This window comes from Mobula hypostoma, chromosome 25, assembly GCF_963921235.1.
Source record: "Mobula hypostoma chromosome 25, sMobHyp1.1, whole genome shotgun sequence".
Lineage (NCBI taxonomy): Eukaryota > Metazoa > Chordata > Chondrichthyes > Myliobatiformes > Myliobatidae > Mobula > Mobula hypostoma.
In genome coordinates, this window is record NC_086121.1 from 23,522,803 (window position 1) to 23,550,311 (window position 27,509).

At 46.0% G+C, this 27,509-nt stretch overlaps 1 protein-coding gene across 5 annotated transcripts; it reads right to left on the reverse strand.

Moving 5' to 3' along the window:
• Positions 1-26,814, reverse strand: nbl1 (NBL1, DAN family BMP antagonist). Of its 5 annotated transcripts, none has more exons than XM_063033363.1 (4): positions 26,582-26,814; positions 6,267-6,458; positions 3,379-3,490; positions 1-2,077 (listed from the first exon to the last, which is right to left on the reverse strand). In XM_063033363.1, exons 2-4 carry the CDS (start codon positions 6,452-6,454, stop codon positions 1,859-1,861), a joined length of 519 nt encoding a protein of 172 aa, XP_062889433.1. In that variant the 5' UTR covers positions 6,455-6,458; positions 26,582-26,814; the 3' UTR covers positions 1-1,858. The 5 variants fall into 5 exon arrangements, with proteins under 5 accessions (XP_062889433.1, XP_062889435.1, XP_062889432.1 ...); XM_063033365.1 differs by having other exon boundaries at positions 26,684-26,811; XM_063033362.1 differs by lacking the exon at positions 26,582-26,814 and adding an exon at positions 26,065-26,249.
• Between the last annotated feature and the right edge of the window lie 695 nt (positions 26,815-27,509).

Sequence of the window (27,509 nt, forward strand, 5' to 3'; positions counted from 1 at the left end):
TGTTAAAATTCTTATTCCCTAGTCTTATTTCAATGACTTCCTTCACCAGGCGTGGCACCGTAGTTCTGTGCTGTCGAAGTTAATCCTACGGCCATTGCGAATACAATGTTCTGTTACCACCAATTTCTCTGGGTAACCCAAACGGATACAGCTCCTGTGATTCTTGATGTGGGTTTCCACCGTGCCAATATACACTGGTCCGCGTTCACAGGGAATCCTGTAAACACCAGCCAACCTGACTCCCAGTTCACCTCTGACCTGCATAAGCTGTGATTTGGGCTTCCTTATCGTTATGGGTTTGTGGATGGTATTAATCTGGTATTTCTTCAGGAACCTGGTGATCCTTCCATGGAGACATAGGGAAGACAGGCGGTAGCGATGGGTTCCTCCTCAATGTCAGATTCCCGGTTTTTCCGTCAGCCCTTTGAAAGGCCCAATTCATTTCCTTTGCCTTTGTGGCCGTTCTGTAGGAACGTCAATTCTGTGCCGCACTAATGGCTTTTGGGACCGCCTGGTGGAGGAAGTTATTGAAATAAGACTAGAGAATAAGAACTTTAACAAAGACGAAGGTCTCACTCCAAGTAGGAACTGGGATTCGATTGTAAACAAGGTGGGGCAGCGGAAACCTGATTGGTTGAGGACTAACCAATCAGGAGGGATGGACGATGGGGCTATAAATACCACCGGACCAGATATGCCTGAGCATCATGCCTGATGAAGATGGCAGAGCTTGTCATCGAAACATTGGCTAAAATCATTGCAGATACGCCCGGAAAGCATGAGATTTTTTTTTCACCAGGCAAGGTCATTCGATTCCAAACAAATGGTTTATTGATCCTTACGGAATGTCTCTCTGGTGCTTCCCACTTCCTCCCCTCTCCCCTTCCCCTTTCCCAACCATAATTCGCCTCTCCCTGCCCCCTTCCCACTCTCAGAGACCCACATCAGAATCAGGTTTATCATCGCTCGCATATGTTATGCAATTTGTTTTTTTTTGCAGCAGCAGTACAGTGCAATACATAAAATTATTACAATACTGAGTGTGACCATCATGCTTACATATGTTCATTCACCGTAATTGTCTCGATTTACTCTTTGTGTGCATTGAATGTGTGTTTACTTAACGCCCTCTTTCTATGTCCCAGTGAGGCACTGCCTGCCTTCGTGTGTGTGTGTGTGTGTGTGTGCGCGCGCGCACGCTAAGGTGGGAGTAAAAGAGAGAGAGAATCTCTAGTCTTGGGGTCTCGGTCATGTTAGTTGCTCTAATGTTTGACGTCAGCATGTGTGGGCTGCCCCCCCATCACATCCCTGGATGTTTTGTTTGTTAAAGCAAATGACGTACTTCACTGGATGTTACAATGTACATGTGATACATAAATCTGGATCTGATCTGATCCTCCATCTCCATAGCTCTCACACCGTTTCTTTCTCCCTGCATTTTATCTCCTTTCTCTATGTCCAGATGACCAGAGTATAAAATGCAAGAGTTCTGGAAAAAAAAGTTTACACAGATTTACAAACTATAATTTTATATACAGACAGTTATGAATTTGAAATGGCTACATACAGGGATTTCTGTGGCAAAAAAAAAGCTTTGATTACTGGTAATGTGAACTCAACACTGGTCATCAAATTCTAATTGTACCTTGCTGGAACTTGGTGAGGTATATATTATTATCTAAATGGGATTTCTACAACAAATGCTATTCTTTAAAGACTTTCTCTTTAAATAAGTCTGCATGGTTTTAAAAATTTTGTTATACTTTGATTTTTTTTCTCTTCTAAATCCTCGACAAATAAAACAAACTGAAATTTTATACCACGTCTTCACTTTTTCTTGATCAAAATGTCCATTTTGCTAGGCTTCTTCTCTGCCGTGCTTGAGAGCAGCTTCTTTCTTGTGGTGAAAGGGCTCAGCCACTCCTGCAACAACCTCTTCCTCATTCAGAATTCCATTAAAGAGTTGGGAATCTTGGTGTTGTTCCTTCCCGCACGCCTGGCAGCTGCAGTGTAGAATCTTCTCCACCAGCTTGTCCACCCTGGGCATTGCCTCGTTGCCAGGACATTCTAACTTGACCTGTAATTGACATTTTTAGGTTGATTCTTTGAGGGGTTACCGGTTAGATAGCCAGTTGGCAGTCAGAACTCACAGTGTGAGAAAAATAAAAGATCTGCAAACGCTTAAAGCCGGTGGCACTGTCATGTTCTCAAACCTGTATTTCGACCTTTGCTGGTATTGTCAATTCAGCATTATTTTTGTTCTATTTCAGTTTGCATTACTATACTTTTCCCTTCCCATTGTTTTGCACCCATCACTGTACTAATTGTACTTATTATCTCCATGTCAACTGTTTACTCTGAGCTTCACGTAGGCAAGCAGCCTGGTGTATAAACAAAAAACTCATCTGAATGTGAATCAGAAAGGAAAACAGAAAATGCTGGAAATGTTCAGCAGGTCAGGCAGTATCTGTGGGAGAAGCACGGAGTTAAGTTTCAGGTCCAAGATGCAAGGTTCCTAACTCTGCCTCACCTTCATCTTGTCTTCCAACTCCGTAGTTTAGCAGTTAACGCAATGCTTTACAGCACCAGCTCTCACTGATCAGGCTTCAACTCCCGATGCTGCCTGTAAGAGGTTCATACGTTCTTCCCTCTAGGAGCTGCAGTTTCCCCCCACATTCCTGGGATGTACAGTTAGGGGTTAGTATGGTGTGGGACATGCTCTGTTGGTGCTGGCAGTATGGTGTCACTTGGGGTCTGCCCAGCACAATTCCCACTGATTTGATTTGATGCAAATGACCCATTTCACTGCATGTTTCAATGTTTTGATGTGTGCGCATGAGAGAAGCAAAGCCTGTCTTTATCTTGTATTTCTTTCTCTTTCCACAGATGCTGCCTGCCCTGCCGATTGTTTCCGGCATTTTTTGATTTAATCACAAGGTGAGAGCTTACACAGGATGGAAAAGAAGAATGAGCAAAGTTAATCAGGATGTGAAAGTTAGCATCCTCAGTCTTGGGTTTTAATAGGCTGCAGGTCACTTGAGGATGGATAGGTGAGTTTAAACATTCCGGACAAGAACTTCAGAGTTGGAGCCAATTCTTTACTTCAGAACAGTGAGCATATAGGAGGGAGTATGAGATGGTAAGAACAGTATTTCAGGAAAAGCACCGCAAGAAAGGTGGGTGATCTCCTGGTTAGACTGTGAAATAAGATGGAGAAGGATGAGAAAGCCTGTGGTGCAGAAAATGTGATTGTGCAGATGTAGTTCAAAAGATGATTAGCTTGCGTGTACTCACACAGAGTGTCTGTTCACATTTAGACAGCGAGGCTGTGTGTACAAAGATGGGATAGTGACATAAGAGGACAAAGTTGTTACTTACAATTTCCCACATGGACTGGGCCGGCATGCAGGAGTCACAGTGAACCAGGGATTCAGTTGACTGTGGAAAGGTGTTGGGAACACTGTAGCTGAAACACTGGCCGAGGCATGCTCTGAGGAAAAAACATAACATTTTATATGATTGCACCATTTAAATTGTTCTTGTAAAGCACTTCTTTTTGGCTGAGATAAAATTGGATTAATCAAATCGTTTTCAAGTAAGCCGGGCAACCAAGCTGAAGTCCCAGTTCATCACGAATAAAGCCCTGCCACCACTGAGCACATCTACAAGCTGTGCTGTTGAAAGAAAGCAGCATCCATCATCAAGGACCCCCGCCATCCAGGCCAGGCTCTCTACTCAACAACACACACAAAATGCTGTTGGAACTCAGCAGGAGCTCCTACGCTTTCTTCCGGGCAGAAGACTGTGTGTGTTGCTTCACACCTGCAGATCTTCTCATCTTCATGCTTTCTTCTCACTGATGCCATTGGGAAGGAAGTACAGGAGTCTCAGGTCCCGCACCAGCAGGTTCAGGAACAGTTATTACCCCTTAGCCATCAGGCTCTTGAACCGGAGGGGCTAACTTCACTCACCCCAACCCTGAACCTACTCCACACACTATGGATTCATTTTCAAGGACTCTACAACTCAGTTTCTCATTATTTAGTACTTCTTTTTCCTTATTTTGTATTTGCTTTATTTGTTGTATTTTGCACATTGCTTGTTTGTCCATCTTTGTTGTGTGCAATTTATCATTGAGTCTATTGTGTTTCTTTTTACTTGCTGTGAATGCCCACAAGAAAATGAATCTCAGGGTAGCAGATGGTGACATATAATATATGTACTCATAACAAATTTACTTTGAATTTGATGCTTTTTCTTTATACTGTCCAGTTTCCATCTCAACACTTCCAGCGCTCCCCAAAGATGGTGACTTTGTGGCATGATGCCCGCAGCTGCCAGGTGCCCTCCAGTACTCAATCAGGGCACACTCTTTATGAGTGAGTCTCTAGAAGTAGTGTTAGCTGACAGTGTTACATTGGTGCATAGAATATATTTGTAGTGAATGAGACAGTCACAGGCATTAAACCGAAATTACAATGACGTGAGATGGTTTCTTGTAATAAATCTTCACATTAGCAACAAGACCATGAATTCCCTTTGAATTGTTGTGATATTCTTCTTTAATCTTTTACAAGTATTCAGATGTTGAAGTTCCAGGGGAGACTGGAGTCCCACAGTTGTCTTAGTAAGCAGTGATGTGTTCATTCACACCTCAAGTAAGAAAAAGGAAAGCAAGTGGTGTTTGCTGCACGATCAGCCACGCAAGAAGCAGGCACATCACGTCTGTCACCATGGAAGCAGCCAGTCGGAAACTCAAAGCCTTCAGAGATCCACTGCCACCCAGCCCAAGAGCCACAATCAGCAGGAACAGGTTCTTAACTGGCTTCCACCTCTCAGCCTTAGCTACCATCTGGCTGGAGTATCTTAAGTTCAGGAGCAGCCCCGACCCTTTCAAAGAGAAATGCACAACAGATTTTAACTAGGGTCTACAACTTTAGGGTGTAACACCACCATACACATTCCCCTCTCCCCACCACATGAATGGATCAAGGTCAAAAATAAGAAGCCTCACGTGCTGACTTACTGCACTGAGGTTACAGGAAGCCAAAGTGAATTACTTATCCTGGGTAACTTATGGTCCTTAATCCCTCAAAAATCATTTGTGATGTCCATAACATATAATTCCAAGAAGTTATTAACATGAGAGCTTTCAGGAACAAGGGCTCTTGGATCTAACATTCCTCAATTTTCGATGTGACCTCATTTTCCGCAGATCTTCTTAAACACATTATACCGCCCGCTGTGATAATTTCCACCAAAGAGCAGTTCTACAACTGGACTCCTCTTTGGATTACCTCCCTCCTCACTGACTGAGGATGGGGACGTGTATAATCAACTCCCAGGAAATGTGTGTTAACCATATCCATCAGTTTGAGGGAGAGCGGGATTTAAAAAAATCTGTGGGAGCAAATTGAGGAATACAAGTTTTTTTAGCGAGAGTGGTGAGTACATGGAGTGGTGGTGGAGGCAGATACATTTGGGACACTAAAGAGACTTTTAGATAGGCACATAGGAGGAAATCTGGGAGCGAAGAGTTAGATTGATCTTGGAGTTGGTTAAAACTTTGGCATGACATCATAGGTCAAAGGGCATGTACTGTGATGTTCTATATATGGAAAATCATAGTTCCCAGGTTGCGATGGCTGAACCTTCCGTCAGTCAGAAATCGGTTTTCTACAGTAACCCACGCCATATCACTCCACAAACACCTGCTATAACTCTTCTATTTCATTCAATAAACACCCTAACTTGAATAAGCTTTGCTATTGTTGCATGCCAGGGCGGGGGTGGGGGAGATGCCTTGGTGCTACTTGTGCACGGGGGGGGGGAGGTGCTTTGGGGTTCTAAAGTTTTCTTGTTGTTCATTCTTTGAGGTTCTTCTTCTGTTTCGAGGATGTCTGTGAAGAGTAAGAATTTCAGGTTGTATACTGTGTACATTTTCTGATATCGAATGGAACCACTGAACACGACCCATAATTAAATTAATGGAATATATACTCTGAACAAACACCATGAAGTATTTTATGATTATAGTTAGTACTATTATAATTACTAAAATGTATGAGAGAATTTATGGAAGTTGGATTTCCATAAGTCAGGTTATTTGCAACCCACCGAGCCCAGTATATGATGTTTTCTGAACAATGGAGAGGGTTTACCAATTCTGAGCATTCTTCTGTTTTCCGCCATTTTCATTTAAATAAATGTTATTTTAATTCAAATACACTGCAAGGTTAGTCTAGCATTCTGCTTTTCATGCCTACCTGTTCTTGATGGACTTTGACTCACATCCGGTGTGGCCAACTATCTGGGTGATGTTCTTTGCTTCACACCAGGCACTCTTATCAGGAAACAGAGCCAGTTTATTGATGGGAGGTGGTGCTGCCACAACTAGAGATGGGAGCAGGATGCCCAACACGAACCAAACCATTATGGTCAAATGTTCCACCATGGCCCTAGAGAAAGCAAAATGCCAATTAGCAATGAATGACCATCTCAAGGATTTGATCAACCCATAGGTACTCTATATCCATCCAAGGAGCAGGAAGTGAATGAGAGAGACCCATGGACGCTCCCCAACAGTTTTCTGTGGTCTTTCTCTCTCTTTTCTCCTCCTCCTCCTCCTCATTATAAATCAGGAATTGACCCTTCTCAGTTTCAAGGTTATTCCAACATCATACACACAAAATACAGTTTACTGTTGGGAATCTACGAACATGTCAGGCCATGTAAATAGGGAAAGAGAAAGACTGAGCCAATGTCCCAGGTGGATGAAATGCACCACAACTCGTCAGAAGGAGCAAGTTACTGAAACCTCAATGTTGAGTCAGCAACGTCAGACCAAAGACGATGAGCTGTTGCTCGTTTAAACATCTGGACTTATTATAACTGTGCAAGAAACCGCAGACAGGCTAGAGTGGGAGTAGAACGAAGAATTGCAGGCAACAGGAAGCTGAGGGTTGGGCGAGTGGACACAAGACCAGTTCATGGCCAAGAGGTTACCCATTCTGTGTTTGGTTTCTCTGGAGTCATGGATACCACAGGATAAGCAGTTTCCTAGCTCAGAGGAAATACAAGTGAATCACTAGCTCACCCGGGGGGAGGGAGTGTTTGGGCTCCTGGATGGTGGGAGGGGGAAAAAGGGCAGATGCTGCATGACTTTTTGAACTAAGAAGGAATAGGCTAAAGAATTGAGGAAGGCAATGGTCTCTTTGAAGTGCAGCATAGAGGGGGAGGGAACGATGTGTCTGTTGGCAACACCTCACTGAAGATGTCAGAAATTGGACAGGATTATCCGTTGGATGCAGGGGCTGGTGGGGTGGGAGGTAGGAAGGGTTCAGCTACACTTGTTTTCTCCAGGGACATAGTTTCAGAAAAAGGAGTTGCCTATTAAGATGAAGTAGAGGATGAATTATTTAGAGAGTTACGAATGTTTGGAATTGCTTGCCCTAGAGATCAGATGTTGCCAAGTCATTGAATATGTTCAGAGCTGGGATAGACAGGATTTTGGAGTATAGGAGAACTGAAAGACAATCTGCAACAGGCAGGAAAGTTGAGATAAGGCCAAAATCATGTCAGCTATGAGTTTACTGAGTGGTGAAGCAAGCTGAGGGAGACATATGACCTGGTCGTGTTCCGGTTTCCTATGTGACTTGTTGAATTTTTTTTTCATATGGGCTCAATTAAGTCTTAAGTGTTTGAAACTGGTCAACACACAAACAGAGAGTGCAGTGGGGAGAGGGAGAGGTCAAAGCTTTGGCTCTCTGCTGAGGCAAGTTTTAAAACTTTGCATGCCCCCGAGTGCACGGCAGGACTGCAGGCATCACAGCTCCAGTAGCCTGGGTTCCTTCCTGACATCGGACACTGCCCGTGTGGAGTTTGCAGGTTCGCCCACACCCCTCCTCCTCCTCCCCCACCCTGCCTTCTAGCATTTCCTTCCAAATCCCAACGACAAGCAATTTGGTAAGTTAACGGACCACCGGACAATGCCCGCAGTGTGTAGGAGCGAGTTGTAGAACCGCAGGAGAGTTCGTAGCAGTGAGAACAAAATAAAATGGTAACGTGCAAATGGAACCTTGGCGCTAGGTGCAGACTCAATGGGCCGAAGGGCCTGTTTCTGAGCTGTATGACTCCATGATATGATGTGCAACTTTGCCATTGAACCCGCACAATTTCTACAATTGCGCATATAGCTACCACTCAATAAAACATCTAATTGTAGGACCAGCTGAGAGGATCATAGGGGCCTCTCTACCACCCATTGGGACATTTATCAGGAGCGCAGCATTTGCAGGACAGGGCCCTTAATATTATTAAGGATCCCACCCATCCATTCAGCATCCTCTTTGACTCTCTACCATCAGGCAGGAGGCTCCGATGCATCAAAACATGAACAGTCAGGATGAGAAACAGTTTCTTCCCTCAAGCTATTAGGCTTCTGAACTCCCTGCAGCATCGTATTCAAAGCGTCACTGTTTAATCTGTTCCCCACCTTATGATATTTAACATTAATGCACTTCAGTTTGTTTTTTATGTGTGATTAATCTGTGGATTTTATCTTTACCTTCATAAGTTATCGTTTGTTATGTGTACTACTGTGCTTTAATCCCTGGTTTGAAGAAATGTTGTCTTGTTTCTATATACATTACATGGTTATATCCATTATATACAAGTATATAGTTAATGACAATAAACTTGATTTGATTCAGGTCCACTTGCCTCGAACCTGAGAGAATATACACTCAAGAAGTTACATTTTAAACATATCCTTGCCTGATTCTTACTGTTCACTTCGAATTAGGTGGCTTGACCTTATTCTGTTCACCTTCCAATCAATGGGTCCCATGCTTCTCTTCAGTTGAGTAAGTTGCCAACTTAATCTGCTGTGGGGCATTAGTTTAAAGTTTGACATTGTTCTGCGAAGGGCAAGGTTTCTGGAGCCTAGAATGGAACACTGAAATTCTTTCACTTGCCAGCACCTTTTGCAAATGGTGAAAGATACCCCCTCCATTCACTAAACAAGACAAAATAATCTTCAAACTCATTGTTACCAAATCCAGATCAATCAGCAGTGCTTTTCTTTGGTGAAGATTCATGTAGAACATCTGTACGATATTTCTAGTGGTGGGTGAGTCTAGGACCAGAGGTCACAGCCTCAGAATAGAAGAACGTCCCCTTTAGAACAGAGGTGAGGAGAAATTTCTTTAGCCAGTGGGTGGTGAATCTGTGGAATTCATTGGCACAATGGTTCTGGACGCCAAGTCAATGGGTGTAGTTAAAGCAGAGGTTGATAGGTTTTTGATTAGTAAGGTGCCAAAGGGAGAAAGCTTGAGAATGGGGTATGAGGGATAATAAATTGGCCATAATTGAATAATGGAGAAGCCTGAATGGCTAAACAGCCTAATTAAGTTCCTATGTCTTACAGTCTAACATATACAGACTTACTTCACATCCCCCATCTCAAAATCTGCTCAACATAGCTCTTTAGTTGACCTCTCAAGATATATCGTCCAATGGCAGACCATGGGTCAATCACAGTACAAACACCTGAACCAAGATTTGTCCTCCCATTTTCCTTTCTCTGTTTTCTCATCTTAAAATGGAAGCCATGTGAAAGACACATTCCAGAGAGGGTGAATATTGGAAAGAAATTGACAAGGGGAGTGAAGAGGAGCAGACAAGTTGAACCAGTACAGTAACGTGAAGAAGATCAGGGTGGGTTCAATAGTTATCTTGCTCTTGACATGGGCACAGACTCATGGAAATATAATCAACTGGAGAACTCCACATCATGGAGAAGGATTACATGAAGGAAAAGAGAACTAATTTGACACAAAAACATAAAAAGGGGGAGAGGGAATTCCATAATAGTTGAAAGAAAAACAAAATACAATATTACCAACACAGAAAGTCTGAAGGTGCTGTAAATCCAAAGCAAAACACATAAATGCAGGAGGAACTCAGCAGGTCAGGTAGCACCTGTGGAAATGAATAGAGAGTTAGTTTTGGGCTGGGACCCTTCTTCAGGACTGAGGAGGAGGGGGGAAGATGCCAGAATAAAAAGATGGGGGGAGGCAATGTTCCCCCTAAGGTATGTACATGTGCTCATGCACCCATCTTTTGCTACTAGTTCACAAAGGAATTTAAACTGTGCACAAAAGGTTGTCACCCTCTATCTCATTGACATGTTTAGTATATTTCATGATTCTACACAAGCACATTTCTTTTTCTAATTTCTGGTGTGGACAATGTTGACAACGTGGAGTTGGCAATGATTTGTCTGCTGATTTTAGAACTAGCTTATTTTATACTGTTTTTAATTAAAGGAATTATTTATTCACAATGTCAAATTCCACAGAAGCAAAAGGCGTGAAGCGCAAAATAACTGCTAGCTCATTTAAAGCAGAATGGCTTAATGAAACAGTAGAAACTGCCACACTGAAAGCTCATGAGGTCAGGAACGTGCAACTACGAGAAATATTTATGTACAATACAGAAACTGGTGTTACCTGTGTACATTGTTGCGATGTAAAAGTAGCTGGAGAATTTGCAAGTGGGAGGAAGTGGAGTGATATTTGGAAACATGACTTTTTAAAGCATCATTTAGCAAGGAAATCACATATGGAAGGTGTGCAAAAGTTCTGGCAAGAAAATTCTTCATTACCCACTACAGGCCAGCAACGTATCTTTTGTGAGAGTGCCGATGAATGAGAGCAAAAACAATCAAACCCAGAGATCAAAGTTCTTATTGACAGCGTTTTGCTAGCTGTTAGAATGAATACCTCTATATATAAAATTCAGTGCACACATGTTGTTGTCACTGGACAAAAATTGCATAGTGCAAGATTTTTGCACACACTGGTCATTACAAATTAGAGGGAACATTGGGGGGGGGAGAGGCTGGTTGGAAGGTGATAGGTGAAGCCAGGTGGGTGGGAAAGGTCAAGGAAAATGTTACCATTCATATTCCATTGCTAACTCAATTATTCACATATTAGGGAAATTGACTGTGTGATGTGTTTGTTTGTTGTTCCTCTCTACGCCTCGTGGTGCATCGGGCAGCAACCTTGTTGTTTTGTTTTGTTAGCTCAACCCAGCATGGACGGAAAGCGTGCTAGGAGCCGGCCAGAGTTGAACCTGGGACCACTGGCCTCGAAGACCGTTGGTGACACCACTACACTAGTGGCCGGCCATGGTGTGTTTCTGTTACCACCTTATTAGCTAACTTGATCAAACTGACTAAAGACTCTCGTAAGTAGAGTGAGCCACAACTAAAAATGGCTCTATTAACTGCCAGCATTCTCCAGGCTCAGCCAGCTCACCAGGGGAGGAGCTGAGAGAAGGGAGAAGGGAAGCATTGCCTATGTCCCCAGCCTCGGTGGGCATGGTAGGCATTGCCTTGCCACTCACTCGAAGCCTCAGGAGGCATTTTCATTGGACCCAACCCAGACAAAGGAAGCAGTGGCGTAGGTCTTCTGCAGCATACAGGGAGCACGAGTATCACACTACCCGGGGGAAAAGGAGCAATGGTCAGATCCTGGCAGCAGGTCCCAGAGAAGCAATGATCCAGACATCAAATGTGGACCCACCCAAGGATGAGACTGGGTTTGGGACAGGAGACTGGGTTTGGGACAGGTCCCTGGCTGAAACTGTGGGTCACTGGGAGGATAACAAATAGCACAGAATGAAGATAAATAAATGTTTATGAAGTAGAAGAAACATACTGAGAACTTTTTTAAAAAAATCATATTCAGACCGACAATCGTAAAATCCCACTTCTCATGCCAAGAACACAATGAATTATTACTCCCATGCAAGCTCTGTTATGTCTTTTACAGACAGGATCACACCATCTGAATTGGCAGGGGTGTAGAAACTCAACAATTATATTTCATCAGGCAAAGACCTTCCAGTTTATTTAACTGGTGCAGGCGTGTAAAAGTCACAGAGTACTGGCTCGGCACAGACACAATCACCGTCCGCAGCTGCCAAAGGCAGCGGAAGGACTTTGTGCAACTTTCCAAAGAGGCCAAAGTAATCAAAACCAGAACATCGCTTGTTCTTGAACAGTCAACAAACAAGTTGGAACCAGTTACGAGAAGTCAGAACCCGTAATGTCAACTCTTCCAGGAACTTTCCCAAATAAAATACCACAGTGTGCCAGAATTCGTAATCCAATCTATGCATTCCATTTTAAAAAACCATCCACTAAGCTCTACCTGAAAGCGTAGCCCCAAGCATGCCAAATCTATCCAGTAGGTCCTGACATGAAGGTGGCCACAATTTGCAGTGGTTTCATTGACCTTCTGTTCTCCCTCTCAAATGGTCCCTCAGGATGTAGGGTGACTTGCTTCAACTCTAGGTATTAAGAGCAACGTGGGAACTGCAGGGTCACCCTCAGGAGGTGCCAGGTGGATAGCTAGGAGATGGTGCTCCCCTTACACCACTCGCGTAGCACGCTGTGTCCTCCTGACTCGCGCCCTGCAGATTCCCAATGCCATCCTGAAAGCTCCTTTTCTCCGCTCCCAGTGGTCATGGGTCAGTGGGAGTGCGGAACTTCTTCCGGAGAGCTTTTGACTGTCTGAATGGGGGCCTCAGGACGCTGACGGGGCGCTGGCATTGACATGGCACCGTGAAGATTTTGAGGAAGCAGCTGACTGCATTCCCTGGCTCACGGAATCTGATGTGAGAGTGCCAGGAGGACACAGAAAGGCAACGATCACTGCTAACCCGTAAACGGCGGAGGGCAGTCTGGCTCGTTGTGTCACCGCCTGGTACGGGGGCTCCAATGTCCAGCATCTCAAGAGGGTTGTAGACACAGCCAGTTCCACCACGGGACCACCCTGCCTACCATCAAGGATATCTTCAAGAGGCGGTACCTCAAGAACACAACATCCCTCAAGAAGCAATCTTCTCATCATTACCAGCAGGCAGAGGGTAGAGGAGCCTGAACACACACACACACACACACACACACACACACACTACAATTTAGGAACAGCTTCTTCCCCTCTGTCATCAGATTTCAGAAAGGTCTACGGACCCGTGAACAGCACCTCGTTGTTCTTTTTTTTTGCTCTAATTCTTTATTTTATCATTTATGGTCATTTTTATGTCTTTGCATTTAACTGCCGTCACAGAACAATAACGGTCATGATAAAACATAGAATAGTACAGCACAATACAGGCCCTTCGGCCCACAATGTTGTGCCGACCTTCAAACCCTGCCTCCCATATACCCCCCCACCTTAAATTCCTCCATATACCTGTCCAGTAGTCTCTTAAACTTCACTAGTGTATCTGCCTCCACCACTGACTCAGGCAGTGCATTCCACGCACCAACCACTCTCTGAGTAAAAAACCTTCCTCTAATATCCCCCTTGAACTTCCCACCCCTCAACTTAAAGCCATGTCCTCTTGTATTGAGCAGTGGTGCCCTGGGGAAGAGGCGCTGGCTATCCACTCTATCTATTCCTCTTATTATCTTGTACACCTCTATCATGTCTCCTCTCACCCTCCTTCTCTCCAAAGAGGAAAGCCCTAGCTCCCTTAATCTCTGATAATAATGCGTACTCTCTAAACCAGGTAGCATCCTGGTAAATCTCCTCTGTACCCTTTCCAAAGCTTCCACATCCTTCCTATAGTGAGGCGACCAGAACTGGACACAGTACTCTAAGTGTGGCCTAACCAGAGTTTTGTGTAAGTTAGAGATAACGAACCTGAAACCTCGATCTGGGTCAGCTCCTCTTTATCGAGATCTTACTCGGCCCATCGGTGCCTCGCACGAATCGGGCTGTGCTACGCACCATTCAGAAGCTAGGGACAGCTCTGAAGAAGGCTTGCGGTACAATACCACCCCGCTGAGATACGGAGTACCACAGAGCCAAGGTTTTGAGTTCAGTCCCAAAGCCACTTTTGCCTCACTACAGACTAAATTTTGAAAATTTTATTCTTACAGTTCTAGGCTAGCAGGTCGTTACTTTACACATCCACTGCTCAGTTAAACATGCATTGTTTTTTTTCCCCTATTTTTGGTGTGTTTGAAAGGTTAAATAAACTTCGTTCTCTTTTTAATCAACTTTGTCTGATGTCGGCAAGAGATTTGGCTGCAAGACATAAATTTGAACTTTCCAGTTGGAAGGCAACATTCCTACAGAAATAAATTTTTGCTGACACAAGAACCTCCCTTTTCAGTGCTTTAGAAAAGAAAAAATGGTCTGTGTATGTGTATCTGTGCATATACTGTACGTGTGAACATGCTTGAGTGAGAGTGTGTATGTTTGCACAGGAGGAACACGTGCCTGAGAGACTGTGAGTCCATGGGCATGTTTGTAGTGTGTGTGTGTGTGTGTGTGTGAGAGAGAGCAGCCACACCCTCCCCTCCCTCCCAGTGAAGGGTCTGGCCGACCAGCCTCCTTGGCTCCAGTCCCTGCTCAAGCTTTCTCAGTCTTCTCGAAACGAACAGGTGGGAGGACCGTTCCCTTGCTGATGTTTCAGCCCAACCCATTGCTAACACAGCAGCGGTCAATGAACACTGACCTTTAACCAACTTGTCGGAGGCGAGGCAAAACTCGCGAAATGAAACGTACGTGAGGGGAGGAGGGGATATGTTGACGGGAGTGAGAGGTCGTGTACGTGGAGTGAGTCATTATTCATGAGTTCCGTGAAGTCTGGTACCTGGTGAGGCTGCAGTAAGGTTTGCTCCAGAAAGTATACAAGGACTCGGGAGCTCAAACGAGGAGAGGCAGTGGCGTTGTAGGTGATGACACCTCAGCTACACGCATTGCACCTTTAAGTCTGGGGTTAGGTAGTCAGCACCTCCTGGCTGACCCCCGTCTCTCTTGGTCTGTCAACAGTACAGTACGTACTCCCACCTCCCACTTGCATACCGGAGTAGAGTGTGAGATACCATTCAACACCACGCAACTTCATTTTGTTACGGCCTCCAAGATCCTTGCCGGGATTAGATAACGTCTGCCCCTCTGGAGCACCACAAACTTACTAACTGCTGGACGAACCGTCCAACAAAGATCTTGTGTGATTCCCTGGAGCTCTGTTCCTGGGGGATAGCAGGTTATCAGATCCCCTCAGTCAGGAGATTGGGTGGGAATCCAGGGGGAGGGTGGATGGGGAACGGAACGGGAAGAAGGGAATGGAATCCACTGGGACGACCCACCAGAAGAGCATGATCCCAGTCAAGGGGGAATCTGAGTACAAGGAAAAGAGGGGTTGTTTGTTAATTTCCACTTAATCAATGGTTTCTGAGAGGTCCAAATCTTCCAAGACTATTTGTCTCTGTTATGTTATTGTCTGTACCGAGGGCACCCAGCGGCGAGTCCAAACGGACCCCCTGCGGTTCAGACTGAAATGTCTATCTCCTCATGAGCTAAGGTGAGGTGAGTAAGGAGATCCCTCCCGTATGAGCGCAGGAGATGCCTTCAGTGGAGATTTGCAGCGTGTTCAGACCGGAGCTTGCCACGTCAGAACGACCCTCTTGCACTCGCGGCGTCCCACGGGCATCGAGAGTGGAGTATTCTGGCAGATGGAACGCCAGGCACAGAAAGAGAGCCTTCTCCGAGTCTGAACAATGGAAAATCACCAAGAAGACAAAATAAATTGCAGGCTGATAAAAGAAACATGAAAAATCTTGTTACTGGGCTCCCTAGTTTTCCAGTGCAGATCCAATGATAGACTTGGCCAAGAAGTAGGTTGAACTGTGGAACACTAAGAAACAAGATTTACGCTGCAGGGAGCCAACAGCCAGACCCTAGCGGAGAGGATCAAATCATTGTTTGTTTTAAAATTCTTCAACAATCCACACTTCTAGTAAAAATGAATCCATCCATATCACCATGGGGGCCGGGTATTCTGATGCCAGGTGACTCAACTCATGGCTCCTGACAAGTTTTCCGTCTGCAAGCCAGAAGCGTGATGGAATACTCTTCCCTTACCTAAATAAAGCCAGCCCCAGCAGCTCCTCGGAGCTTCAGTCTCATCCAGGGGTCGGCTGTATCTTGTATCGACAAGCCATCCAGTAATTTAAGACCATCAGACACAGGAGAAGAATGAGGCCGTTCGGCCCATCGAACCTGTTCTGCCCCTCCATCCTGGCTGATTTATTTTCACTCTCGACCCCATTCTCCTGACCTCATCTGGATAGTCAACACTAGCCCAGTTAAAGACGTCCAGCATTGAAGCAAGCAGTTCATAATATTCATTAATTTATGAAAAAAGTAGGTTGGCTTTTTTAAGGAAATTTTGCACAACAGCCAACTTGAAATTTTGAAATCAAATACAGGAAGACTCTCAACAATAATTATTCAATTCATTAGCGAGGTTAAAAACAGTCAAACTTCCCAAATGAAATCAGAAGTTGCCAGAGGGCAAGTGTGCCCACTCGTGTAGCCTCCTACAGTTAGGATGCTTGGGGTATAATTACCTCAGTGGATCTATAACGCAGAGTGCGGCCGTAAGATCCCAAACCGGGGCTCAACCAGTCCTCGGGTTACAGGTTTCGAACTGGTGCAGCATTTCTTGCTGAGAATTCAGTTCTATTTTCAGCGGATTTAATGCAACCAACTTCTGTCCCGTGTCCTAAGGCACCCGTGCTGCTCGGAGTGGAAATTACTTCCTTACCTCCCGAGAGTTGCTCTGTTGCCTGACCTCAGAACTCTGGTTACATAAATGTTTAGCAAACTGGTACACAGCTGAAAGCACGGAACCGCATTATAGTTGCTGAAGAGAACTAAACAGTATAATCCGATCCATTTACCAGAATATGGGACAGGGATCTCAACTGGCTCCTTTGACTTAGTTTACATCATTACGGATTATGTACTCAATTTATTAAAACTTTCATTTCCTAGTCTACATTGGGAACTGACCCAAAGTTTCTATCTGTTCAGATTCATATTAAAACACATTTTACTCCGTAACTGTACTTAAGTGTGTGTGTGGTTTTTTTTAATTGCATTGAAGTATCTTAAATAAAAGCTTTTGATCCAAGCTGCTTGTCTCAGCTCAATTGCACAGTCGGCCTGTTGGGACAAGCCTCAATCTGTCTGCTGTCAAGTTTACTTCCAACACAGTTTGTAACCTGGCAGTGCCTGGATAAACTGTGTTTGTTTTATCTGCGTCTCAGCTGCGTCCAAGTTTGTAAAATGTGGAGGGTCCAGTAATTGAGATTTATTGTCATTGTCCACGTGTCGGTTCCAGGGTCTCTGGGCAGACGGTGCAGGAACTTGAATCGCCTGCCCAGACACTGGGTAACCCTTCAGCTCCCGGCGTCGAGAGCAGCCTACTCGCCGCATCAATGACCTAGATGTTCGCATTGTGCTGGCTTTTTATGACAAAGGGCTAGTTCATTCCCGACAGGATCAGGCAACCACAGAACCACATTATGAGTCACTCCTCTGGATGTGACTCACTCACCAGGCTAGTTTGTAGCTGCTTTGCGGCCAAAACCTTAGATAGTTTGAGTGGGCGGGCAGCTACACAACTGCAGCTCAACGCTGGGTTACACTTCTATGTTCTGGTTTCAAAGAGGAAGAAGACTTGTATTTGCATAGCGCCTTTCACATTCACAGGGTTGCTTAAAGGGTTCGCTTCCCGCACGGGCAGCCCAGGGGCCTGGACCACGATCAAAAGAAAGGAATTTAAATCACAATGCAGCAGCTGAGGGACTGGGTAGTTCGTTCAATAAATCTGGAGTTTGAAAAGCGATGAACAAAACAGTCTTGGTGCCCATGCTGTACGGAAACGCTCTGAGATGGCTAAGCATGTCATTCAGGGACAGGCAATAAATGAAGTCCACATGTGCGAATGGAAAAAAGTGCATGGTAGCCAGAGAAATAGCTTATTGTAGGCAAAGAAGCGGTTAATGGTGCAGGTACAGTACTGTGCAAAAGTCCATATAGCTAGGGTGCCTAAACTCTGCACAGTACTGTATACTGCATGTCAACGTGGATTGGAGAGCGAGCTTGTAAATATGGTGGGAGCAAAGGATGCTGGGAATGGCGAGGGTGGAGCTCCGCCGGAGGGACACGGGACAGGAGGCAGAGAGGGACGCCAGGGGTGGGGGTTGGCGCAAGAGCAGATACACCCACCTTGCCTAAGTCGCTTGATTCCAAACAACTGGTTTATTGATCGTTACAGATTGTCTCTCACGCCATACCCCCTTTCCCCAACATTGATTGCCCTCTCTCTGCCCCCTTCCCACTCTCAGTCCACCATAGAGACCCAGATCAGAATCGGGTTTATCATCACTCACACATGTCATGAAAATTTGGGGGGTTTTTTTGCAGCAATACATAAATCTACTACAACACTGTACAAAAGTCTTAGGCACCCTAGCTATATACTGTAAATGTGCCTAAGACTTTTGCATAGCACAGTAGGTCTGCCCATAAACAGCAATAATCAGATAATATTCTCCTTATTTTTGTTGACCAAAAAGGTAATAATTGGCCAGGAAGCTAAAAGAATCTTGGTGTTCTTTGAAAGTGTCAGGGGATGCTTTACTTGTATAAAAGAAGCAGATAGGATCTCAGTTTAATGACTTATTTGTGACACTGAAGCACTCCCTTTGGTTTGCTCCTGAGCATTAACCTAGGTTTTCATGGTGGGACTTAGGTCTTAGACAAGCAGGTTTCCCTCATTTAAAACCTTCATCCCCTTGAGTTACAATCCCAGCATCAACACAGCCCCGGCACCGTCACAGCAGTGAAGTGGGGCCTCTGACCGTCCCATGGAGGCAGCAACATCAGGAAGGGTAGCACCATCAACAGCCGTCTGCACACAACTTTATGTCTAATCAAAGACATAGCTATTGAGCCAAAGGAGGTATTAAAGAAAAATTAATAAACTATTGTAAATAATAGAATTGACAACAATTGATGAAAATACTGTTAACATCTATGGAGAGCAAAACACAGTTAATATGTCTGGTTGAAGACCAGCAGAGTATTTCCTGAGACAACAATATCAACTTGAAGGAGCATTGTAAGAAAGATGTAGGGGTTTGCCACAATAATATTGCATCAGAAAGCACCTCTAGAGCTGTAAGACATTCCAAAGCATCCCAGAAGCATTATCAATGACATCTGACACTATTCTACAGCAGGGAAGAATGGCTGCCATGGGAGAGGTGATGAAGACGCTTGGTGTAGGGCCTGGGGCAGGGGTGTAGCTCACAAGAAGCTTCTTGTTTGAACAGTTGCCATTTCTCCAGCTTTGAATAAGGAAAGCTCCCTGCCCAGCTCTCGAGAGGCAGTGCAGTCATAATCTTACATTTATATAGACTTTAACATGGAGAGCATCCCAAGGTGTTTCACAGAGAATGGGCCAAATAGTCAAATGCTACATTTCAATAATGGTGTCCTCGTGCATGGAGATGAAGGATAAAAGGGAGTTCAACAGGGAGGGACAAGATACCTGCAATGCCTGCACCGTCGTTGCCGTGGGAGGATCATCTCAGGCAAAAACTGAAAGGGCAAGTTTCATCTTTTCCAACACACGTCCAATATCTGCCGCCCGCCGTCTGCAGACCTCACTTCTCAAACCTCATCCCTTGCTCACCGGGAGAGAGGGAGAAAATCTGCACCAATGTTTCCTCTGTTACAGCAGAGCCACAGAGCAAATCACATTCCCTCTGCTCTCGGTAATCCCTGTCTCTCACTGCAGAGCCAAGGGCATAAACCTGTCAGTGTTTCTGTGAACAAGCTTAGGAAACAACAGCTCTTTATGTGAAAAGGAATCCAATTCAGTCCAACTTTGACTGTTAGCGAAGGAGCTAATCCTGGCCATATTTTAACAAACCCAACTCCGGCTTGTCCTTCTACACCTCCTCATTGTTTACAGCTGGAAGTGTGAGGCAGAGTCCAAATGCAGATTGATGTCTGGTGTGCTGGAGAGCAAGTCTTTGCAGCAACATGTACAGTCAATGCATTTTACTGTAGATGAACTTAGCATGTATCTATTTACAGGAAATGTTGTTCTGCTTTCATTTCTCTCTTCCTCTCCAGCTTTTCCATCTGTATCTACCAGAATTCAAAATTCTGTAACAAACCCATAGTATCAGTGCTACACACACAGAGCTTAAAAAAACAACCAGAAGTTCTCTTCAAATTTGTAATGTTCTATATTTCATTTGAGGGACCACCTTTGTGATAGGAAACGTGGAGGAGGCTTGACTCAAAAGCAGGGCAGCAGAGATGATTCAGCAGTGAGTGATAATTTGTATAGCAGACTGTAAGGCAACAAGACACGAGGGGCCACAGCACAAGAGCAAACAGAAACTGAACACAACACGCAATGACGTAAACATTCGGCAGGGGGAGGGGAAGCCAGGAGCAATTGGTTTGAAGCCGGCTGCTTCGATAAGTGAACGGGGACTGTGGATGAGAACTGGGGTTTAAATAGGCTGCAGGTGACGAGTCTGGAATGAGAAGCGGGTGGACCGTATTAGCTGGGTGGATTCTGGGGGGTGCCAGCATGTGCAGACCTGACACTCTTCTGAGTTTGTCGGCACTGGATCGCTTCTTCCTGGCTGACTTTCCTCTCCCCTCCTATTCATTTTAAACGTGGTTGTGCCCTGTTCCTTCACCTGGAGCTCTCAGTGGGCCTTATCTGTCTGGGTCATCAATGGTCTCTTATGAGGATCTGAAAGCTGAGGGACATGACTACAGTAAACCATCCCAATGGTCACGGGCCCAGTACATCACAGTATTTATCATTTCCCACACTACCGTATTTTGGCTTCACTTTTCTAGGCAGCCCCTTGGGGATTGAGTATGACTTCCAGTCTTGTAGGTTCTGATGAGACCAAAGTGGGAGGCGCTGACCTCCAGGGGAAGTGGTTTGTGAAGTGCTGACCTCCTCCTGCCACGAAGCAGGGCTTCTCTTTCCTCACAATATGAGGAATCCAGACTCTTTCTCTACTTTAAACCTCTTGGATGGTTCCTTCTCTCTGCCTGGTCATCTCCTCCCTGTGGAGGCGCTCCCCTCCACACTGCCTGCCGCGAGAGGAGAAAACTCTAAGGACAATGAGTGGGAAAATCTAGAATACAGTATCCGCCTCAAGCCTAGCTGTCTCTGAGAGACACTGAGTAACTTTAGAAAATGGATTTTCGTTATGTTGACAGAAGCGCGATGTTGACCAGCACTGACCAACCAGAAACCAGTGACCGCGATACTCAGCTAAAGACCAGATCGGCAATTCGTATCAACAGGGGTCGCAAATTCCAAATCTTTGGCAAGAGATATAGAGGAAATAGCGCACGAACAAGACGGCCGACCCTCTTCTAGACTAGTTTCTATTGTGTTTTCTGCCAATTTTAACAACAGGTCTGGTGTCAAGGGCAGTTTCCCAACTCTGGAAGTCTTGATTCATTTCTTTGCCCCACTCTTGGAGTGCTGGGGGGTCGTCCTGTCAGGAAGGGGGTAAGAGAGATAACGGTCCTCCAATCCCAGCTATTCGCTGCGAAATGACGCCGAGGGCTTAATCGTTTCCTTGAAATGTATAACGAGGAGCCAAAACTCCAGAAAGGCGGCCCTAACGCACTGTAGTTACAGAGAGTTCGATGTTTAAGATCCCAGTGATTCCGTGATGTTGTAAGATTATGACACAGTCTTCCATGGTTATTAGGCAATGTTCAAAACCTACATTCAGAACATCTTTTCCTGACGCAACTAAGTTACACACACGAGTTTGCTTCGTTAAGAGCCATATTAAAACCGTTCCTAACATAAATCAGGAGGCGGGCAATGAAATGAGAGACCAGCAGAGGGCGCCGGGCACGTCTTTAAACAACATAAAATACATCCTCGACAAAACCTTCTAATCTGACAGGCCGCTGCTAAATCCAATCTAAACATTAACAACAAAAAAACTTACAACATTCCGTTTTTTTCCCTGACGTTGTCGTTTTCTTTTTAAAGGTAAAAGACATGTTTTTGAGAACGGTTGTACTCAGAATCTTCACAACAAAACAACGTAAAGTTTGAACCAGGGAATGAACCAGCAAGAACCTAAAGCTGTTCGAATATGTTAACTCTTTGTTTATTTGCTAGCGGTTTTCAAAAGAGTTTAATTAAAAGAACAAGAGACCGGCAAATCCTGACTCCCCGGGTTGACACAGTTATTTCAAAGGAGTTTTTTTTTCCCTATTTGGGTCCGTTTTTATGTAAAACTTGTGTTGACTTTTACTACTTTAAAGGGTAAATCAAGTATTGATTTAATATGGATTACCTATCCCTGGGGTAAAGTTGCCCCAGTCTATTTGTAGGACACGAACACGAACGCTGTCTTGCCCTGCCCACGGCGATGACCTCGCCAGAACATGGTCAATAGAAAAGATCAGTTTTTTAAAAACTACAAATTATATATCACCCCCACACACTACACAATCCTCCTACAGACATTGGGGGATACAAGTAGAAACTGCTGGAAACCTTTAATCAAGGACCCGAGACGTTGGCTGTGTCCCGCTGCTTCGCGGACGCTGCCCGACCTGGTGAGTGTTCCCGGTTTTTATTTCGGACGCGTTAGTTTGTGTTGTTCCCGCTCTTTGATTACTTATTCCTGGGACTCGGTTGGACACTATACCGCGGTCTCCCGGCCTCCGGTAGCACCCGACAAGAAAACACTTTAAGCTTCCCTGGCTTTGTTTTTAAGCAGACTCCTAGCATTAAAATGAGGGTTTGAAACTTCAACGATTCAGGAGCAAACGCCAGACCCACTCCGTATTTGCGGCTGGTGCATTAAATTTCGACTCTATATTTTGTTACAGTATAAAAAATATTTTGCATGAAGAATGTTAACTAAGTACATCTAATTTGGAAGGAGGAGCCACTTGGGGCCTTCGAGTCGGCTCTGCTATTCAATACGATCGCAAACACAAAGAGGCTGGAAATCCAGAGATGCTGGGGGAACTCAGTAAGTCAGGCAGCATCCATGGAGAGGAACAAAGAGCCGGCATTTCGGGCCGAGACCCTTCACCGGGATCTCAATAAAATCATATCCAATTCGGTGATAACCTCCACTCTACTTTCCTGTCGATTCCCGGTTACTTCACCCCACTCCACCCCAACCGACCACATTTTAAGGAAGAGGTTCCAAGCACTCAAGAAACTCGCTTCATTACTGATTTAAATGGACGACCCCTTACTTATGAACAGTGACCCTTGGTTCTGGATTCTCTCACGAGAGGTAGCATCTTCTCCACAACTATCCTGTCCAGATCTCTCAGGAATTAATATTTTTTTCAGATCAAATAGCCTCTCAAATTCCTACACAAATTGCACGGGGTCTATTTTTTCCCCGTAGAATGAAATGGAGCTGCTACTTATGACAAGATGGATGTTCGGTGGTGAGAGATAATCATAAGACCTTCACACTTAAGTCGACGATGCCCCCGGGGAACGGCCAACACGGTGGTGACGGGCCGAAGGGTGGGTTTAACCCTGACGGGCGAGAAAACGCGCAGTTTCACATTTAATTTATGTTTAAGATGAAGAGGTGACGCCTGAAAATCGTTCCAAAGTTGAAACCTTCGCGATATCAATACTCGGTGTTGCTGACGCTTCAGTAGTTTAATCTCGGGCCTGGAATGGGTTAGATCTGACGCCAGAGCCAGAGAGAGCCGCCGAGTTTCTACCCCACTCCCCCAACCCGAACCGCTCCCCTCGGGAGGGAACGAGAGGACGCGTAGGCGGGATGGTTCCAGTTTTCTAACCCATATTCCCCTGGGGACATTAACCCCCTCCCTGCACACTCCCCTGCGCTCGACCCTCTCTCCCACCTCCTCCACCAACGCCCCAACCCCCGGGCTCTCTGTCGCCCAGGGAAGGGAGCATCCCGGCGAACTACAAGGACGGACAGTTCCCGCACGGTGACCGTGAGACCTGCTGCCTTCTCACCGTGTGCCCGGCCTCAGCTCCTCCTGGGGCTCTGGATCCGGCGCCGGTTCCCCGCGCAGTCCGGGATCAGAAGTCTTTCGCCGGGACTATCTGGAAGAGGCTCGCCGGCCCTCCCTCGCTGCTGCTTTGACTGAAGTCCGGAGCTGCCCTGGGATAGGGGTCCCAGCAGGGAATCGAACTACTGTGTGTTGGGGGGTGGAGTGGGGGGGGATGCCAGCAGGAATGAACCCCGGGAAGCCTGATCCCAGCAGGAATGATCCCCAGGAGAGGGTGATCCCAGCAGGAATGGACCCTAGGGGAGAGGCGATCTCAGACGAGTCCTCCGGAGTGTCCCAACTGAGAAACAACTGCCTGGGCAAGGGTTCCAGCTGTGAACCAGCACGAAGAGCAATCTTACAGCCGCAGGGGTAAAATCTGCAGAAATTGGTTTCAACATAACTTTTTTTTCTCTCATTATTTGTTAACCTTTTAGTTACAAGACTGTGTCCGTTGTTGGATTCTCCTGGGATCAAACAAAACAAAACTATCTCACTATCTCTCTCTCTCTTCTCTCTCTATCTCTCTCTCTCTCGATCTCTCTTTCCCTCTCTCTTTCTCTCTTCTCTCGCTCTCGTTCTCTTTTCTCTCTCGATCTCTCTTTCCCTCTCTCTTTCTCTCTTCTCTCTCCCTCTCTCTCGCTCTCCCTCTCCTCTCTCTCCCTCTCTCTCCCTCTCCTCTCTCTATCTCCCTCTCTCCCGCTACCTGTCTCTTTTTCTCTCTTCTCTCTCTCCCGCCACCTCTCTCTCCTTCCCTCCCGCCCTCTCTCCCCCCCCCCTCTGTCTGTCTGTCTCTCTCTCTCTCTCTCTCTCTCTCTCTCTGACGAATGAATGAGGATGACACTAGGGAAATTGGCAGTGGGGAGGGCATGGGACGGGGCTAGTCTGTTGCGAAGTGGGGGAAAGGGAAAGTTCTGATCACGCCCCAAGGATTTTATTGACCCCTGCCCGTCTCTCGGTTACCGGTTCTGGTTTTTTTTGTTTAATAAAAAAAGGTCTGAGAAGCGAGGAGACCCCGTTTCCCGTAGAGAATGCGTGTCCATCCACCAGAGCCCCCCAGAGGCTGCCCGTGTGCGAAGATATTTCCTCATTTTCGGCAGGTTGGATTGACTCTCGGCAGAACCCCTGTGCCAGCCCGGGATAAACCAGCCGAGCATTTTATAACCGGCCCTTACGCCAACCCTGAACTAAACCGGCGGGGTGAAGTCTACAAGGCCAAGTCCGTATGGTGGAGCGGCACTGGGAAGGACAAGGCAGCGACTGCCCACAACGCGTGGATTCCCAATGTCAGACCATCGTCGACCAGCGAGATCAAGGAGGGAGGGGGGGAAAATGAGAAAATCAGTCCCGGGAGGCTCCGGACCAGGAAAGCCTCGGGCGGGCAGCAAAGGAGAAGATGTGGGGGAGGCGATGTGAAAGAATACAATAACAATGTAACAGCAACAGAACTCTCTAATATTAGCGTTGATGTAAAGTTATTCAACAATGCAGACGGACGCAACGTTTCCCATATTTAGTACTGTGCTCTCCGAATAGATTTGGACTAAATTTTAAGAGCTTCCTTGACATCAGAGTGGGTGCAGCTCTCTGCGCTGCCCATTGTAACTGTGATACATCATGTATTAGACGCGGGGTAATCTTGCCTGCCTTGCGCCCTAACGTATCGCTTCGAAACCAGCCCTGCACTTGAACCAGTGCGGCGGTTTCTAGCTCACGCCGGGCACTACCGATGAGTGTGGCATCCACTCCTGTTTCGTGCAGTCGGCCACTGTCCCAAGGACTGGGCACAAGGAAATCTAGGACCTTGCCACACAGCGATAGACAGGGCGGGCCTCCACCCCATAAACCTGAAGCCAAGTGCCAAGATACCCACCCTCCTCCGAAAGCTCCTGCCGTCTCTACCACTCTCCAAGGCTCCGCTCCCTAAACAATGGGATGAACTCCGAGGGTCAAAATTACTTCTGTTCTTGAGTCACAAACATAAAACCTGAAGAGCCAAACTAAAATTGTCACCGCGGCATATTTAACTCTTGACCGCAGTGAAACCGCAAGCCGAAGCAAACCGGGCTCGGTAAGTGAAACGAAGTTGCAGATTGACTGAATCTCTTACCGTGAGTTCGGTACAAGCATGAGCGGAACCGAAGTATGATTTATTTTCTCCACCCACTGGTTTCCCTCCAATTAAGAGATGTTTTCTCATACCACGGCCAAAGGGCCGTTTGGCAGTCGAGTAGCTGATTGACAATGGAGCACACGGCCGCCAAATCCTACCCCCTCCTTATCCAATAAGGATGTCCAAAGTTTACAGCAGCATTCACTGGTTGGTGGTCAGGATTGGGGACTCTGCACGGAATCCAAACCCCTATCTCTTTCCGAGTTAGATCGACTGCTCCAGAACCCGGAGCCAGATTCCTGCTTATTAATGTAAATGTAATATTCGCTCATTGATTTGCCTGGGGGAGTTCTACAATGAGCACTATTAGTTTTACATCCGGCAAGCGAAGTTTAAAATTATCCCAAGTATCTGCAACAACTGATTGGAATCTACAAGCGGTGCAAAAACTGGCAAACTTGTATGGTTGTTTTCAGCAGTATCTATACCGTGCGTAATAATCGGATTCCCATACCTTCAAGCAGTACTGGTGATTCGCCAAGCCCATCAACTTTTAGAGAAAGAAATTGCTCCGCGTTCAACGTCCGTGGAAATTGTCATTAAAGTCAATCTGTACCATTCCAGCCTCTCTGCTCGTCTCCTTGCAAATGAATCCACCGAGAAAGCGACACCCGCCTGGCATGTAAGTAGGATCGGACTGGGAGAACGCGGAGATCCAGTGGGTGATACTGCGGGGGGGTGGGGGGGGGGGCGAGAGAGAGCGGGACGAAGGCCAGGCTCTCAGCTCGGCCACCGGAGAATGACTCCTGCTGGAAAAACGTCCTCATAAGGGAGTTGGAGGACGGGGTCGGGCGCAGCTTTGACGCCCCTCCCAGTTGAATACCTCGCTGAACCTCACCGCTGGGTCCATGTAGGCATCGGACTACGCAACAGAAAGCAGGAGGCGCTGATCCCGGAATCTCTTGTACGTCCGCACGGCCAGCGGTAGGACAGAACGACAGCAAAAAAAAATAACAAGCGGGCACTCGAAGGAGCTTTACCTTTAAGCTGGGGGTAAAAAATATTGCTCTAATACTTGGGAAGTGCCGGACCTTCTCTGTGAAAACGCATCAATTTTTTTCCAGATTACTTAAAGTGCGGCAGATTCCCCCAGTTCGTACGATCTACAGTCCAGAAGCAGTGAATATATGGAACAAGGAATTACTAGTCTAACAGCGCCGAGAAAATGGAATACATTTTTATATTATGCTGCACACCAGACTGGCGCTCTCCTAAAACCTACTCACAATGGGCGGTGCCAGAGTTACTCTGTCAGGGAGATTGAACTAGTACGCGGTATAACAAAAATGGTAGCCCCCCACCCGTCCCCTCAGGAGTGCGTGCAACCTGAACGGATTTGTCAAGGGGGGACGGGTAATTAAAAGTGGAACAGCTGCAGAGAG